At 45.0% G+C, this 15835-nt stretch overlaps 2 protein-coding genes across 3 annotated transcripts in view; both read left to right on the forward strand.

Annotated features, from left to right (window-relative positions):
- Positions 1-114: 114 nt before the first annotated feature.
- HSDL1 (hydroxysteroid dehydrogenase like 1) lies at positions 115-7021 on the forward strand. Of its 2 annotated transcripts, none has more exons than XM_082232388.1 (5): positions 115-284; positions 1522-1755; positions 1980-2425; positions 3987-4063; positions 6059-7021. In XM_082232388.1, exons 2-5 carry the CDS (start codon positions 1536-1538, stop codon positions 6105-6107), a joined length of 792 nt encoding a protein of 263 aa, XP_082088514.1. In that variant the 5' UTR covers positions 115-284; positions 1522-1535; the 3' UTR covers positions 6108-7021. The 2 variants fall into 2 exon arrangements, with proteins under 2 accessions (XP_082088514.1, XP_082088513.1); XM_082232387.1 differs by having other exon boundaries at positions 137-284; positions 3836-4063.
- An 895-nt stretch (positions 7022-7916) lies between these two features.
- Positions 7917-15835, forward strand: part of MBTPS1 (membrane bound transcription factor peptidase, site 1) — a 31034-nt gene continuing 23115 nt past the window's right edge. Inside the window, exons 1-5 of the mRNA XM_082232283.1 lie at positions 7917-8101; positions 11396-11931; positions 12358-12615; positions 12744-12947; positions 15285-15395. Of these exons, the coding sequence (XP_082088409.1) occupies positions 11727-11931; positions 12358-12615; positions 12744-12947; positions 15285-15395 (778 nt within the window). The 5' untranslated portion in view covers positions 7917-8101; positions 11396-11726. The remainder of the gene's footprint in view (positions 8102-11395; positions 11932-12357; positions 12616-12743; positions 12948-15284; positions 15396-15835) is intronic.

The raw sequence follows: 15835 nt of genomic DNA on the forward strand, positions 1-15835 counted from the left end.
GCTGTTCGTTTTTACAGCGCGTTCAGGACCCTTCCCTGTGCGGGCGGACGAAGGGCTTCTGATCTTCTAAAGCTGGCAATACAAAAACGTGGAAACTGGATCACGACTTGACAGGTCTATGACTAGCCTACTTGCCAAGAGATTTTGAAAATCCGCTCGCCAGATTTTCCTCATAGCCGCAGGGTCGGGTGGAACTGAGAACGGGAAGGTTTCCTTCCAACTGAACTAAAGTCAGGTTATTAAGATAGCAGCGCAGAAACATCGCCGGTTGCATAAACGAACAGGTAAGTAAAATATGGCAAAACGGGTTTGGCGACATGGATTTGATTTACTTGCTTTTTAAAAACAATGGTTGGTTGTTTTTTTGGTAAAACATTTATACTATTACTCAGAAGCAAAAGCTCAAAGGTCAGAAGGGGTTGGAGGGTTGGGAATCAACAATATCATACTTTAATAATGTTATTTTGTTCTCTGCTCTAAAGAGCAGAACTGATATTTGGATTAATAGGAATTTAAAGTTGGCAGATCATTTCTGGAACAGTAGAGACCTCTCTCTTTACATTTCTTATTGTTTCATTCAAGGGTGCAAATTGTACCCTCAGTTACATGGAAGCAAAACTCCATTAGTGAGGCTTACTTCTGAGTAAATATGCATCCGATCATGATGCAAGTCCACATACACGAAAATTGCCTGGCATTTCAAGTTCTATGAAAAACTGGTTAAGCTTAGGCTTAATCTGCTTAATTCTGTCTGCTCAGAATTAAGTAAAAGTGAAGTCAGTGGTGGTTACTCCTAAGTAAGTTAGGTTATGATTTCGGCTGCAGAAAAATGGAAGAAGGGTGCAGAAGGGTCAGGGACAAATGCACAGAGGATAGACTGAAATGGCTTTACAACATTTGTTAAAATGGTACCCTCCAGATGCTTTGAACTACAACTCCCTTCATACTGGCTGGGGCTGATGTGGTAGTCCAAAACATCTGGGGGGGTCACCAGATTGTTGTTGTTGTTAATAATAATAATAATAATATCTGTTTTTTCCCCAGACAAACAAACAGCATTTATTCACACTGACAAAAAATACATATAATATCCCAAAAAATAAAAAGCAAAAAAATAATAATAGTAATAATACACCCATGTGACTTCCCTCCTCCAATACTCATTCTCCTTTAAACTTTAGATTTATATTTGCATTGCCTCTTGACTTGGTTGTTTTAATTATTTACCATGCTGCTGTTTTTTGATATGTTTATCATTATTGTTGTTGTTTATTATTGTTTCATTGTGCTTTGAATGTTATCAACCACTTTGAGTTCTACTGGTATATGTTATGTTAATCACAGAATAATAGATATATGTGGCAGATGCTCTTGGGTTTTCCTGAAACAAAATGAAATGGTCATTTTTATTTTTAGCATCTTATGACCTATTGGAATATGAAGTCAGTGATTTGCTAAATGAAGCAAAGGAAAAAATACATACTTCCTTCCTTCAAACATCTTTTGCTTCTTCCCTTCTAGACATCTGTTTTACCATGGCTGCTGTGGACAGCTTTTCCTTCTTGCTCAGAGAGATTGGGCAGGCCTGCAGCTGTGTCATAGAGACATTGGCTTTCATTGGAGCCTTCTACATAATGAAGACATCCCTCACTGTTGCAAGCAACACATACAGCCTGATCAGGTTGTATTTCATTCCTCGGCTGGTCAGCAGGCCTGATTTAGTCAAACTGTATGGAAGGTGGGCTGCTGTAACAGGTAAGAGACAGTTGGAGCACACAGATTCTCTAGGGTTGCCTTATTTCAAAAATTAAAATTCCTGACACCTGCAAAGTTGTTGAGATTTTTTTTAGGAAGACCCCATACTGACATAAAAATGCATAAGCCCTTTGTAAACGCTCTACAACTATCGGTTGACTAAGTGAATGCATTTAGTCTCAGAGTCTAAAAATGATCTTCGTTGCTCTCTTGATCTGCTCCAGGTTGTACCTCAGGCATCGGGAAGTCCTATGCTAAAGAGCTGGCATGCCACGGGGTGAATGTTGTCTTAATTAGCCGGAACAAGGAGATGTTGGAAGGTCTTGCCAAAGATATTGAGGATTCCTACAAGGTCGAAACGGAAGTTGTTGTGGCAGATTTCAGCAGGGGCCGCCAGGTGTACCCTGCCATCAAGAAGGCCCTGCTAGGCAAAGAGACTGGCATTTTGGTGAATAACGTTGGCGTCTTCTATGATCACCCGGATTATTTTGCCAATTTGACAGAGGATAAAATTTGGGATCTCATCAACATCAATATTGGAGCAGCTAATATGATGGTGCACATGGTGTTGCCAGGAATGGTTCAGAGAAAGAAAGGCGCTATCGTGAACGTTTCTTCTATGTCCTCTTACCACCCCTCCCCACGAATGACGGCATATTCAGCCTCCAAGGTGAGTTTCAAAATATAAAAATATATGTGTTCTCTTATGACGGGTGGGGAACCTCCAGCCCTGCAGCCCTGATGAGGCCCACAAGGTTTCCTTGTTTGGCCTATGAGGCCGTTTCAGCCAAGCCATAGCCACCCGCCCTTCACCATGGTGCCTGCAAAGTCCCTTTCAAAGCTCTGTTTTGCCCTGTGCAGTGAACGGGGCTTCTGAAGATCCAGCAATTGGCTGATCACTGCATGTTCAAAGTGCAGGGCACTTGAAGACCCATGCAGGCAATAGGCTGCTGTGGCATCTGCCCACCTGTCAAACATGGTCTGCGAAGGGTGAGGGAGATAACAATCTGGCTTGCCAGGCTAGAAAGGCTTCTTACCCCCTGTCTTATCAGAATCATTATTTCTAAGAGATAGTTACACATCCTTTCTCCATGGAAATGGTTTTTTCTGTTTCTGTGGATAAGGATTTTGAGAACTGGAAATTTTTGAAGCTGGAGTGCGAAACCTCAGGTTCCAGGATAAGTATGCAGCTCTCTAGGCCCCTCTCTCTCTGGTCCTCAGACCTTTTCTCAGACCATGGCACAGTAGCCCTGCTTTGCACCCCCTTCAAGTGCTTTAAAACAGCTGGAACATGTCCTTGAAGTCTGATAATACCTCTTGCTTGCCTGGATGGAGGATATACTATCCTTGGCCTGGAAAGGATTCCTCATTCTTGCTGCAAAGGCTCTGGCAGGGTTGAATTAGATGCCTACAACTCCGGCTCAGAGATGTACAGGAATGGAAGGCAGGATAAAATTTAAAGGGTTCAGGAACAGCCATGGTGGCTTTTCTGCTTCAGGAATGTATTGGCTTAAGCGTTCTACTTTGCTCCAGTGAAGGCAGCTTTATAAATTGAGGCTGCAACCCTATAACACTTACATGGGAATTTAAGTGAACTTATTAAAGAGTAACTATGTACAGGATTGCTCTGTTAGGTGAATGGTAAAGGGCTGGTGTGCGTTTTGTAAAGGAACCAACAGAGCAATTCTGTACATGTCTACTTAATGGTAAGCCCTGCTTGAGTTCAATGGGACTGACTCCCAAGATAACTGTAGCCTAAAGTGCGATAGCAGTGTTCCCCAACCTGGTGTCTTTCAGAGTTTCTGTTGGGGCTGATGGGAATTGAAGTCCAAATCATCTGGAAGGTACTTGGTTGTGCAAAGCTGTGCCAAAGCAGTTATTATTAAGTTGCAATTGGCCAGTCAGCAAGACATACAGAGCTGGGGATAGGTGCTGATTTGGTAAAGCTTTGTTCCATAGCCATCTGTGTTGCGCCTTGTCTAAGCTGCCAATGTTGTCTAAGCTGCCAATGTCTGTTCTCCACACCTTTTCCCCATGTTAAATCCAGAGAATCTTAATTGTCTGCTCTTAACCTTGACAGGCTTACCTGGACCATTTCAGTCAATCGCTTTATTATGAGTATGCTCCCCAAGGCATTTTTGTTCAGTGCTTATGTCCAGCTTTCGTCTGCACCAACATTTCAAAATACAGCCCCACGTTATCCAAAAAGAGCTTGCTTGTGCCTTCTGCAGATGAATACGCGCACCAGGCTATTGCCACCCTTGGACTATCCAGAAGGACTCCAGGATACTCCTTCCATTCAATCCAGGTAATATCATTAATTCAGCTGCTTCTGTGTTACATTTTCTCTTAACTTTTCTTAACTTGGCGGCTGAACCATGCAGCCTGGATTGGTTTTAATGAGCCTTTCGAAGCAAATGTTCACACATGATCTTGGGGAATGTGATCTTGAGGAAGGGATGTAGCTCAGTGGTAGAATATCTGCCTTGCCTTCACAAGGTCCCTAAATTTAATCCCAGCCTCTCCACATAAAGCTGGGAGAGACTGTCTGCCTCTGAAACTTCCAGTCAGTGCAGACAATACTGAGCTAGATTCAGTATAGGGCAGCTTCCTGTGTGTGTTGACTGTTAGCTAATGCTCTCGAAACCTAATTGCTTAATTTTATTGCTGTGTTCTGTTTTGTTTATTTTATTATAGAGTTTTATTTGTTTAATTCTCATTTTCTTAACAAAAGAAATAAAAGAAGCACAGAAAGCAAAGTGCTGTTCTTACATTGCAACCTGTGTGTGATTCTGTGTGTTGCAGGCCAACATATTTTTCTTTCATGAAGCTGTCTTGACTCTGAACCCAGAGACTGTGGTACTTTGTGTAGTATCTTGTGGGTGGGAAAATGCATCTCTTCCCTTAGTGCAGGGGTGGAGAACCTTTGACCTTCCTGATATTGCTGAACTGCAACTTCCATCATCCCCAGCAAACATGGCCAATGGTGTGGAATGTTGAGAACCGTAGTTCAGAAACACCTGGAGGGCAAAAGGTTCCCTACACCTGCCCTTAGTGCATCAATTACTGCTCTTAGTTCTGCACTGCATACATTTCTATTTCTTCAGAACCATTCACACCCTATTTTCCCGCCTCCTTAAAGGAAGTTGTTCAAAAGAGTTTGCAAATCTAAAAGCAAGCATACAAACAACACATGCCCCACCATTAAAACACAAATCATCAAGCTAGGAGCATCAGCAAATGAAGAAAAACACAAAAGGCAGTACTCAATATGTTAACCAGCAATGGGTTCTTGAAAGTTTTCAGTTTGCAATGCAAATGAAGAGGAAGATAGCTGAACATCTTAGGGCAATGAATTCCACATATGGGGTGCCACCACATATAGAAGACCCTCTCATGCTTGGCTACCAATCTTGCCACAGAAGGTACTGGCAACTGCAAGGATGGCGCAACAGGATGGGGAGATTCACAGAACATGTGACAGTGCTTCAGAGTCCAAAGCTTTACAGGAGAGGTGAGGAACCTCTGGCTCACAGGCTTACTTAGGTCACCCAGGTCCTATTGGGCCCACATTTGATGTCCTATATAACATCAGGTACAGGGTAAATAAAAAGGGGCTTATGTGGTGTTAATCACCAGATTGTTGGTGCAGGCAAAAAGGGTCATCTGTCATCATTGTAATGCCAGGTGCTTGACCAGGGGTGTGTGCACCACCCGATACTTATGGTAGCCTACAGGAGGTGGGATAGACAAGGATGCCAGGTTAGCTGCAATAACCCATGCAAAATGTTGTTAGCTTTATTAAGTTTTAACATTTTTTATAGATGAAGTGCTCGAGCAGTAAACTTCCCCAAAGTTCTTTTTAAAGAACGTATAAAACCAGCATGTTTGTGTCTTCTGCTGCACTTCCATCCCTTAATTTTTTTTAAAAAGAGAATTAATAGTTGGAGGGGGCAAGAGTCATAGCTCAGTGGCAGAGCATGTGATTTCCACGAAGAAGGTCCCAGGTTCAGTCTCCAGGCAAGGCTGGGAATGACCCTTGCTAGAGATCCTAGAGAGTCACTGCCAGCCAGTGCTGACAGTATTAAGTTAGATGGACCAATGGTCTGGCTCTATAGAAGGCAGCTTCCTATATTATGAACTGAAAGGAAGGAATGGGAGATGTGGATGATTCACTGTCTGAAGGAGACTCTTCATGTTAGATCTTCTTGGGTTTTATTTCATGCTGATATTTTAATCTTTATGTGCTAATCTTTACGTTTATGTGCTAATTCTAACCTGTGTTTCCTCTCTTGTCTTCCAGGGTTTTTTTGCACAGATCATTCCAGAATGGCTCTGGGTTAGGGGAGTGAGCCGATTGGGCTCATTTTGAAAAAATGCCATTTTGGGAGGAAAAAACTGCATTAAAAATATCAGCTGGAGAACAGGTAACATCTAGCAGCCAGTTACCACAAAACCCCACTCTCATTGGATGGATTTTCTTCAATGATAATGATGATGATATGTACCTTTTAAAAGAGACTCCATCTTGCTTCTATCTCATTGCAGGGCCCATCAAGAATGTTACGCAGGCAGTAAAAAAGAACCCTGTTGTTAGGAAGCTGATATTCTTTTGTATGATGTCTGTGGGGTCCTGATTTTTACATAGTACTGAGTAAATTTTTCTGATTTGGACATGAGTGGGCAATGCTGGGGTCCCCTGAATGCTAAAGAAGCTGAATAGGATGCTTGGGGACTGAACCCACATTAAGAACTGGCAGCAGAGAGAGATCACGTGGTGCATAGCTTGGTGCCCTCCCAAGTGGTTTGGACTGCAACAGCTGTGCTGACTAGGACTGATGGGAGCTGTAGTCCAAAGCATCTGGAGGGTACCAGGCAGACAAAGGCTTTTTCTATACCAAAACTGGGTACTGCTCTTCAAGTGGAGTATTCTACACTTCTTCCCTGGAAGCTTTGTTGGGAACACCTGAAGCAATTTTCTGAGTTGGAAGCAAATGCTACTTTCTAGATACTGTGATTTTTAGTGACTTGCTTCTATCTGTGTGGTCTCCTGCCAGTGTGCTTTGTAGTGCTCTGAGTTTGGAGCTGTGAGCACTGATGAAGACATCTGCTTTTTTGTATCCAGAGAAGACTGGTCTTCCCAGCTAGAAATAATAGTACAGTATATTGTTTGTCCATGAAATGATGCTCTATAAACTCAAATATTGAATTATACTATGTTTCAGTCATATTGAATTCCGCAAATATATTTAGGTGCCTCTCTTCATTCAGTGTGTGGGAAAATGTGTTTGTGACATTTAAAAGATGGATAGATAGATAGATAGATAGATAAAACCTATATTCAGAACAAACAACATGTCAGAAAAACATGAGAAGCTTTTCAGGTTCTCCTCATCAGGCAAGATGTTACATGAAGCAGCTTGGGCAGCAGAGGGAAAACAAGGAATTGGAAAGTTAAACTGATGCTGTAGCCATGAGATCAGGTTATATAGACTACCGGTAAATTCTAAGATGGAGATTGCTGGCTGAATAGACCCTTCCCAAGTTCTGCAGATACTGGCTTACATAGGATTCTAGGATGAAGAAGCAAGTGCTGAGTTATTTAAGCAAAACTTTAATTGATGAGGGCCATAGCTTAGTGGTAGAACAACGGCTTTTCATGCAGAAGGTCTGAGTATCAATCCCTGTCACTTCCAGGCAGGGTGGGAGAGAACCGTGCCTGAAATCCTGGAGAGAGGCTGTTTGTCAATGTCACAATTCTGAGCTATGTGGACCAATGATCTGATTCAGTGCAGTTCCTATGTCTTCAGCTCCCCGACTACGTGGGCACAGGATTACATCGCACGTGCCCTTAGCTTTGCGGAACTTCCAAATAATGCCTAGTCATTTGCGCATTTAAAAGTGCAAGGGCTCCGTGAGTCTCCCTGCAAGGCTCCCTATCGCACCATGCATTTAAGGCGCAGATTTCTTGTGGCGCCGTCAGAGCAAAGGACTTCTGTTTACGTCTTCCGAGAGGGCAGTTTCGATTTCTTTGACGGGACCAACGAGGCCTCCGTCCGTTGGACCCGCAAACGAGCTCGCTAGAGCCCCAGAGGCTCCTGGGAAATGTAGTCCATCCCGCCCGCCCTCCGAAGCGAGGGCCAGCGGAGACTACAAGTCCCAGCGTGCGCCAGGCTCGCGTTCATGGAAGGCGGCTTCTCCTCCGCAGCCCAGGCCAGCTGCTTGGTGTGGGGTTAGCGGGGGGCTGCGGGACGGGAGCCGCGCTCGCCTCACCCGGAGCTCCGGACCCGGCTGTCAGGGGAGGTCGCTACGGCCCGGGGGCGCCCTGCGGAAGCTTCGGTGGCCGGTGGGTCGAAGTGGGCGAGGGAGCTGCTGGAGGGGGGCTTCGGGCCCGCAGGGACGGGGAGGAAGGGGGAGCAGCCGTTCTGTGGTTGCGTCCCGGGCCTCCCTCTCACGGAGCAGGGGGAAGGAAGCAGCCGGAGCCCGGACTGCCGCTGGTTTCAGGGGGGGGGTGATTTTGGGGGGCAGCACCGGTCGCAGTTCCTTAGCGGATCCCGCTCCCTGGTTCCTAGCGCTGAGCGGCCTGGGAATTCGCAGAAGCCGAAAAGTATTATTATTGTGTTGCTGCTGCTGCTGTTGTTATTTTTAAAAAGAGCGTTCGGACCTGTCACACCCCAAATCGGGTGAAGGCACGTTTCGGTCCGACGACTTGATTCGCAAAGGTATGGGGCACCCCAGCATCGAGAGAGGCGCCCACCTCGGGGGCTCTCGTGTGGGGTTTGGCGGCGACGTCTTGAGGGGTGTCTGAGCCCACAGAAAGCAGACAGAGCAGACAGGGGAGGATTGCGTATATTCACATCCCACCTTTCCTCCAAGGTGGCGTACATGGTTCTCCCCCGCTTCACCCTCGCAGCCACCTTGTGAGGTAGGTGAGGCGGAGAGAAAGTGAGTGAGTGGGCCGAGGTGACCCGGTGGGGACCTGTCCTCGCTGCGCATTTGCTTGGCGCAATCAGCAGAAGGGCCCAAAGCCAGAGTCCAAGGCAGGTGGAGGCTGTTGCTGTCCTTTCCCTTTCCTCAGCCCAGTGATAACTGCAGAGGCGTGGGTGAGTCAGTTGCCCTGCCTCCTCAGCCTGGACATTGTCACCGCCTCTGCTCCTGGATCTGTAATGGTGGTGGGAGAGCCTGTGCATCTGGGGAAAGAAAGATAAGCGCTTTATCAAGGGCAAGATGGATGGAGATACCACTTTCCTCGGTGGGGAGTTGCTTCTCACCTAGACAGCCAGAATCTGCATGCACAGAGCTATAGAACTCTAATCAGAACTCTAAATGTTAAGAGCTTACAGTTTGCTTTCACTTCCTCCCTCCTGTTCCTTTTTCCTTGTGTGTCATGCCTTTTTGAGATTATGAGCCTGAGCGCAGGGTCTGTTTTAGCACTGATTTGTGTAAGCTACTTCTAAGAGCCTTTTTGGCCGAAGGCTGGGGTATAAATGCTTTAAGTAAATAATAACACTAATGTCTGCTCTGGGCTGTACTGCACAAGGGGGGGGGGTGTAACCAGGTGGAACACTTTCCCCTATTTATAGCTTACATGTTTTAAAGCTTTTTTTGTAGCCCACTCTTGTCAGTAAAGGCTTCCAAAGCAGCATACAGAAATAGATATTAAGATAGTTTCTGCCCCCAGGCATGCAATTTAAAAGGGACACAGTGCAAAAGTGAAAAGGGATGGGGAGAAATAAATAAATAAGCATGATCAGACATTTTTTTTTTTTTTACAGTTCTTGTAACTGTGAGCTGGAATGAAAATAGTTTATATAGTCTACTCTAGTGGAATGGCTGCTGCAAAGTGACAGTTTGGAAGGCAGCTAGCCTCTCAGCAAAGATAATGGAAGGGCCCTGTTTCTCTTCTCTCCCTCTCCCCCACACAGAGAAAGCTAGCATATCAAGAAAAAGTACCTTAAGGCAGTGTCTCCCCTGACCTGGCAGCTTTTGGTAGATGGGGAATATGAAAGCATATTCAATAAATAAACAAACCTGACAACGCAGAAAACTAGCTTGTCAGCTAGTGCGGTTTAGTGGTTGAAGTGTCAGACCAGGAATGGAGAGACCTGGGTTCAGTCCCTCACTTAGCCACGAAACTCACTTGGTAGTGTTGAGCCCGTTGCCATCTCTTATCCCTGATGTCTGTTCCACGGGTATTATGAGGATAAAATGGTGGTGGGGAGGAGCCATGTGTTTGTTCCACTTCCTTTTCAGGAAATATGGCATATCAATGTAATAAATTGTGTTCTTAGTGGGGTCTTCACTCTGACCTAATTTTCAGTGTGTAGATTTTTTTTGATTTTTTTTGCATAGCAGAGGGTTCTATGATACTAGGCATCCTCTCACTCGCATTTCTGAAGTAGTGCAGTCCAGCACAGGTTTACCACAGCAGCGAGAAGTGGAATTCTATCAATCAGCATTTACTTGTTTTCTTTGATCAAATTTCCCTTTTGTGGGATGTATGAGGGCTAAGGTTATGTTCTAAAATTCTAAATCACCCCCCCCTCCAAAAAATAACCCGTGTAAATGTCCTATGCTGGTAAGCAGCTAAGCACACCTACACAGCCGCCTTGAAGGGCATGAGGTAGAAAGCAGTGGATGTTCCTCCTCAGAGATAAACATCATGCAGTCATGGTGCTTTTGTGTGTGTGATTGTGACTATGACAGTGTACGATTGAGAAAGAAGGGAAGCAGAAATTCAGTGTGGTTGGAAAACATGCTGGGGTCTTAGGATAACTTGCGGATATACTCAAAAACATAATGCATTTAGCAGCCCTTAAGAGGAGACGAGACAAGGAAATGAAAGGAAAACACGCAATATATCTCTCCCCGCCCCCCACCTTCTGCTTCTTAATTGCAAGATCTCCCTGCTCTCCCTGTGGTCTTGTTCTCACTAAAGTTGTAAACGATTTCAGATTGCAGTTGGAAGCTAACCTGACAAAATGGTTCTCTGCACAAACACATTGCCGGCATGTAATTTGTGTGCAAGGAGAACCATTTTGTCATGTGAGCCCCTACCTGAGAAATATTTTGTCTGGTTTAACAACCTACTCTGATCAAGAGATTAACTGTTTTCTACTAGAAGATGTTTACCCATATGTAGTCTATATATAGAACAGTTCTGTATGTTTTGGCTGCAAGAGAACTCCAAACAGAAAGAACCAGTGTAGGTTCTGAGAGGTTTAAAAGTGTGCTCAGTTCAGTTTTAGTTTAAATGAGGTTTTATTCTGTTGTCTCAAAAAAATTATATATTGTATTACTTACTGTTCATATATTGTAAAATTTTGGTGTGCATTTTAAATAGCTGCTACAATAAATTTGCTGCTGCTGATGTGCAGATTGCTTGCATATAGAAAACTAGCCTGCCATGGAGAAGGTTAGGCTAGGATCCTTTCCTCTGATACTTTTTTTTCTATGTTGGATTTTTATTTTATTTTTTGTGTAAAGGAACATAAAGTTAGCTGCCACCTGATGTAAAATCCAGGCATATGTTTTTCACTTTAGTGTGAAATTGCAGCCTATATTATTACCACCTTGTGATTTGTCAAAATATTAAATTAGAAAATATTTCATTTATGTAATTGGATGTTTATTTTTGCAGGGTGTATTGTTAAAAACACCACCCCAACCCAGCAACGAAACAGATCTTGGCAATTCTGCTTTGGCCTTACATCACCTATCCGAAATGGAGTACAGGACTCAGCTGTTGAATCCTGAGTGACAGGATCCTTTAATCAAAGATGGAGAAAAAACGCAGAAAGAAATGAGCCTGTTTACTAGGCTTCACTGGTAAAGACCATGAAGGCAAGACTTCTGCTTCTTTTGGACAAAACCTTAAGACTATCCACTTAAAAAGCACTTAAAAAGGCACCGTTTTCTGAAACCAAAAAGAAAAGAGGGAACTGATTCATGGAAAAACAACATGTAACTTGATGCATGGAATTTTGGGGATGAAACCATATTCTTTTATGACCATGAGGCTTACACACACCTGGTTGTTCCTGACTGCGATCCTTCTCTGCGGCAAACAACATCTGGGGACCAGACTAGGGAATTCTTCTCATGAGAGCCACCTGTGTTCCGAATGCTCACGTCTTACACTGAAAGTGGAATTCTCTTCGACGGTAGTGGAACATGGTAATGAGACTTAACATTTATGCCTGTTTTAATTGTAATCCCTGGGAAATGCCAAAAGTATTTTTCTTCGGGTTTTTAATAAAAACAATAGTTCAGGGGAAGGATGGCTGTCTGGAGAGGCCCTCCTATCTTCTGTGAATTCCCCCAACCCTAATCTCTCTGCTCAAATTCTGTGTTACGAGCCATGATCTTTGCTACGTCGCCACAGGCTAAATTGAAACCAGGGGTCTTCCTTTTGAGAACCTCATTATTAAATTCTGGTTATTGTCATGCCTTGGTATTGTACTTGGTTATGCGAGCTGCGATCTTATAGTTTGTTTTTTTGTAAAGTGGGACAAAGGGTTATAACGCAGCTTTCTCTGCAAATGCCATGCTTGCAACTTCTGATTCAGATTTCTTTTCTAATGTGTGGTGGTCTCTTTGCAGAGTATATTGTGGCTTTCAATGGTTACTTCTCAGCCCAAGCAAGAAGCAAATTTATTTCAAGAGCTCTGAAAAGCAGTGACATAGAGAACTGGAGGATTGTACCCCGTAACAACCCAGCCAGTGACTACCCCAGTGATTTTGAGGTGATCCAAATCAACGAGAAACAGAGAGATGGAGTGCAGACACTTGAAGATCATCCCAATATCAAACGAGTTACCCCCCAAAGAAAAGTATTTCGCTCGCTCAAGTACACTGAAAGTAAGTAGGCTCAGTCATTCTTCCAGTGAAGTGGCAGGAGATCATTGTATTTACTTAAATCTCCTTATTATTCTGCTGCTTGGACAGTGTGATTAGTTTTTAAAACATTTCAACTCTCCAATATCTAGCTGATCCAGCATTTCCCTGCAATGAAACCAGATGGACACAGAAATGGCAGTCGTCTCGTCCTCTGAGAAGGGCAAGTTTGTCGTTGGGTTCTGGATTTTGGCACGCAACAGGCAGGCACTCAAGTAGGCGTTTGCTGAGAGCCATACCCCGGCAAGTCGCTCAAACGCTTCAGGCGGACGTTCTCTGGCAAATGGGTTTTACAGGTATTGTGAGATTCATGGAAATTTGTACCCTTGATCACAGAAAGAATAAGGCTGCTCACTTGAGTACATCAGTGTGCAGCTTATTTTTCTGACATGGTGCTTTTGTTGTGGGAATGACTAGCAAGTACATCCCTATGAGCAGAAAATATACCCTTGCAAGTAGTCTTCCAGAGGATCTGTATCCCTTAATAAGGTAGCACATTCATACCACTGACTTGAACTGGTCCAGTAGTCATCACCTCTTTCCAGGGAGCCCTAGGAATTGCAGCTCTCAGAAGGCCAAGGTTAGGGGTTTGAAGCATCCTCCCCAAATTGCAGTTGTGAAATAATATATTTTGTGTTATTTCTCGTTAGCCAACTTGAGTTCCTAGGAAAGCGGATGATATGGAAGTTTTAAAAGTAATAAATATGTTCTTTGTGGAAACCATGACAATATAAAATGGATATAAGATTCTTAATGTATGTCTAGGTCCCTGTAGGCTAGTTCTTGTGACCTTTCCTTTGGGAATATTTTTAACTTCGACAAAGCTAATTATTCAAGCTGTAATACATACCTCAGAAAGCAAAGTCAAAATAGTGCATAAGATTGTATTTGCCATTGCAGCGCATTTGAGTGGCTTCTCTGCATAAATATTGATAATCTTTTCCAGAATGCTAATACTCAAGTGGGGAAAAGGATATTTTTTATTTTTACAATGTAAAGCAATAAAAATCCTTTAAATTTGGCCCTGCTGAAGTGTTCTTAGTACAGTGGTGCCTCGCAAGACGAAATTAATTCGTTCCGCAAGTCTCTTCGTCTTGCGGTTTTTTCGTCTTGCAATGCACGGTTTCCCATAGGAATGCATTGAAAATCAATTAATGCGTTCCTAGGGAAACCGCCTTCAGACCAGGTCCGGGGACAGTCTGTCCCCGGACCTCTTCTGAAGGCTGGGGGGGGGACAAGGGCTTTTCTTCCCACCCCCAGCATTTTAAAAAACCCTGGGACAGCGGAGGACTTCTCCGCTGTCCGGGGCGATCTTAAAATGCTGGCGGGCGGCATTTTAAATTCGCCCCGGACAGCGGAGGACTTCTCCGCTGTCCGGGGCGATTTAAAAGCCCCTGGGAAGGCAGGCAGGGGGGACAAAGACTTTCACCCCCTGCCCGCCTTCAGAAGGTGTTCCCGCCCCCCGCCCCACTTCGGAACAGCTTTCCGAAGTGGGGCGGCTGGGGCAGGTGTCCCCGCCCCCCCTCCCCACTTCGGAACAGCTTTCCGAAGTGGGGCGGCTGGGGCAGGTGTCCCCGCCCCCCCTCCCCACTTCGGAACAGCTTTCCAAAGTGGGGCGGCTGGGGCAGGTGTCCCCGCCCCCCCGCCCCACTTCGGAACAGCTTTCCGAAGTGGGGCGGCTGGGGCAGGTGTCCCCGCCCCCCCTTCGGAACAGCGTTTTAAAATGCTGGCGGTCGGGAGCGAAGCGCTGCCGACCCCCAGCATTTTAAAATCTCCCCGTGTCCCGGGAAGATTTTAAAATGCTGGGGGTCGGGCTGCCGACCCCCAGCATTTTAAAACCTTCCCGGGACACGGGGAGATTTTAAAATGCTGGGGGTCGGCAGCGCTTCGCTCCCGACCCCCAGCATTTTAAAACCTTCCCGGGACACGGGGAGATTTTAAAATGCTGGGGGTCAGCAGCGCTTCGCTCCCGACCCCCAGCATTTTAAAATCTCCCCGGGACAGGGGGAGATTTTAAAATGCTGGGGGTCGGCAGCTAACGCTTCGCTCCCGACCCCCAGCATTTTAAAATCTCCCCGGGACAGAGACTTCTCTGCTGTCCCTTGGAGATTTTAAAATGCTGGGGGTCGGCAGCGAACGCTTCGCTCCCGCCCGCCAGCATTTTAAGATCGCCCGGGGCAGGGGGGGGGAAGGCAGGCGGGGGGGAGCAAAGACTTTTGCCCCCCGCCGGCCTTCAGAAGAGGTCCTCTTCTGAAGGCCGGCTGTGGGCGAAAGTCTTTGCTCCCGACCGCCAGCATTTCCCTATGGGCTTTCGTCTTGCGATGCAAGCACATAGGGAAATTCGTCTTGCGAAGCGCCTCCAAAACAGAAAACCCTTTCGTCTTGCGGGTTTTCCGTCTTGCGAGGCATTCGTCTTGCGGGGTACCACTGTACATTATTTAGGCTCAATGAAAATATGTAGCAAGCTTTGTATGACTTGCTAGCTATTAGGAAGCGAAAACATTTTACTAAGCATTGGATAAGATTTATGCACCTCTTAGTATCCATTTGCATTCAGGAATATGTTCTTTAGACTACAAAAGAAACGTCTCTTGCTCATCTGTAATTTTATAAATCTGCTTCTGTGTAAATAGGTGCTGGTGTAAAAGTGGCTGTCTTTGACACTGGACTTAGCGAGAAGCATCCTCACTTCAAAAATGTAAAAGAGAGAACAAACTGGACTAATGAGAGAACCTTGGATGATGGTGAATTTCATTATTTCATAACTAGGGTTTGTTTCACACAATATGAATTGTCCGTTGTGTTCGACAGTGCTATATAGGTAAGGCTAGAATGAGATGTCTGTTCCTTAAGGTCAGGGAGGGAGAACCTCCAGATGTTGTTGGACTACAATTCCCAAGAGCACAACCCAGTGCTCCAACAAACATGGCAGACCCCATGTTTCTCACTCCTACTTTAGGGCTCTCGGGGTTCCTTCAGTGCAGCATGTGATTAGTGTAGCATGTGGTGTTTTTAATTTGATTCTGCATTGTTACTTTTATTTCGCTATACAAATGGTTTCTGAAGACAGGTCTGTGTGTCTGTACATTTATTAAACATTTATTTGTAAAAGCCTAAGTCATTTTCCGGGATGCGTGTGGCGCTGTGGGTTAAACCACAGAGCCTAGGACTTGCCGATCAGGAG

Source organism: Podarcis vaucheri, assembly GCF_965113315.1.
Source record: "Podarcis vaucheri genome assembly, chromosome: 7".
Classification (NCBI taxonomy): domain Eukaryota; kingdom Metazoa; phylum Chordata; class Lepidosauria; order Squamata; family Lacertidae; genus Podarcis; species Podarcis vaucheri.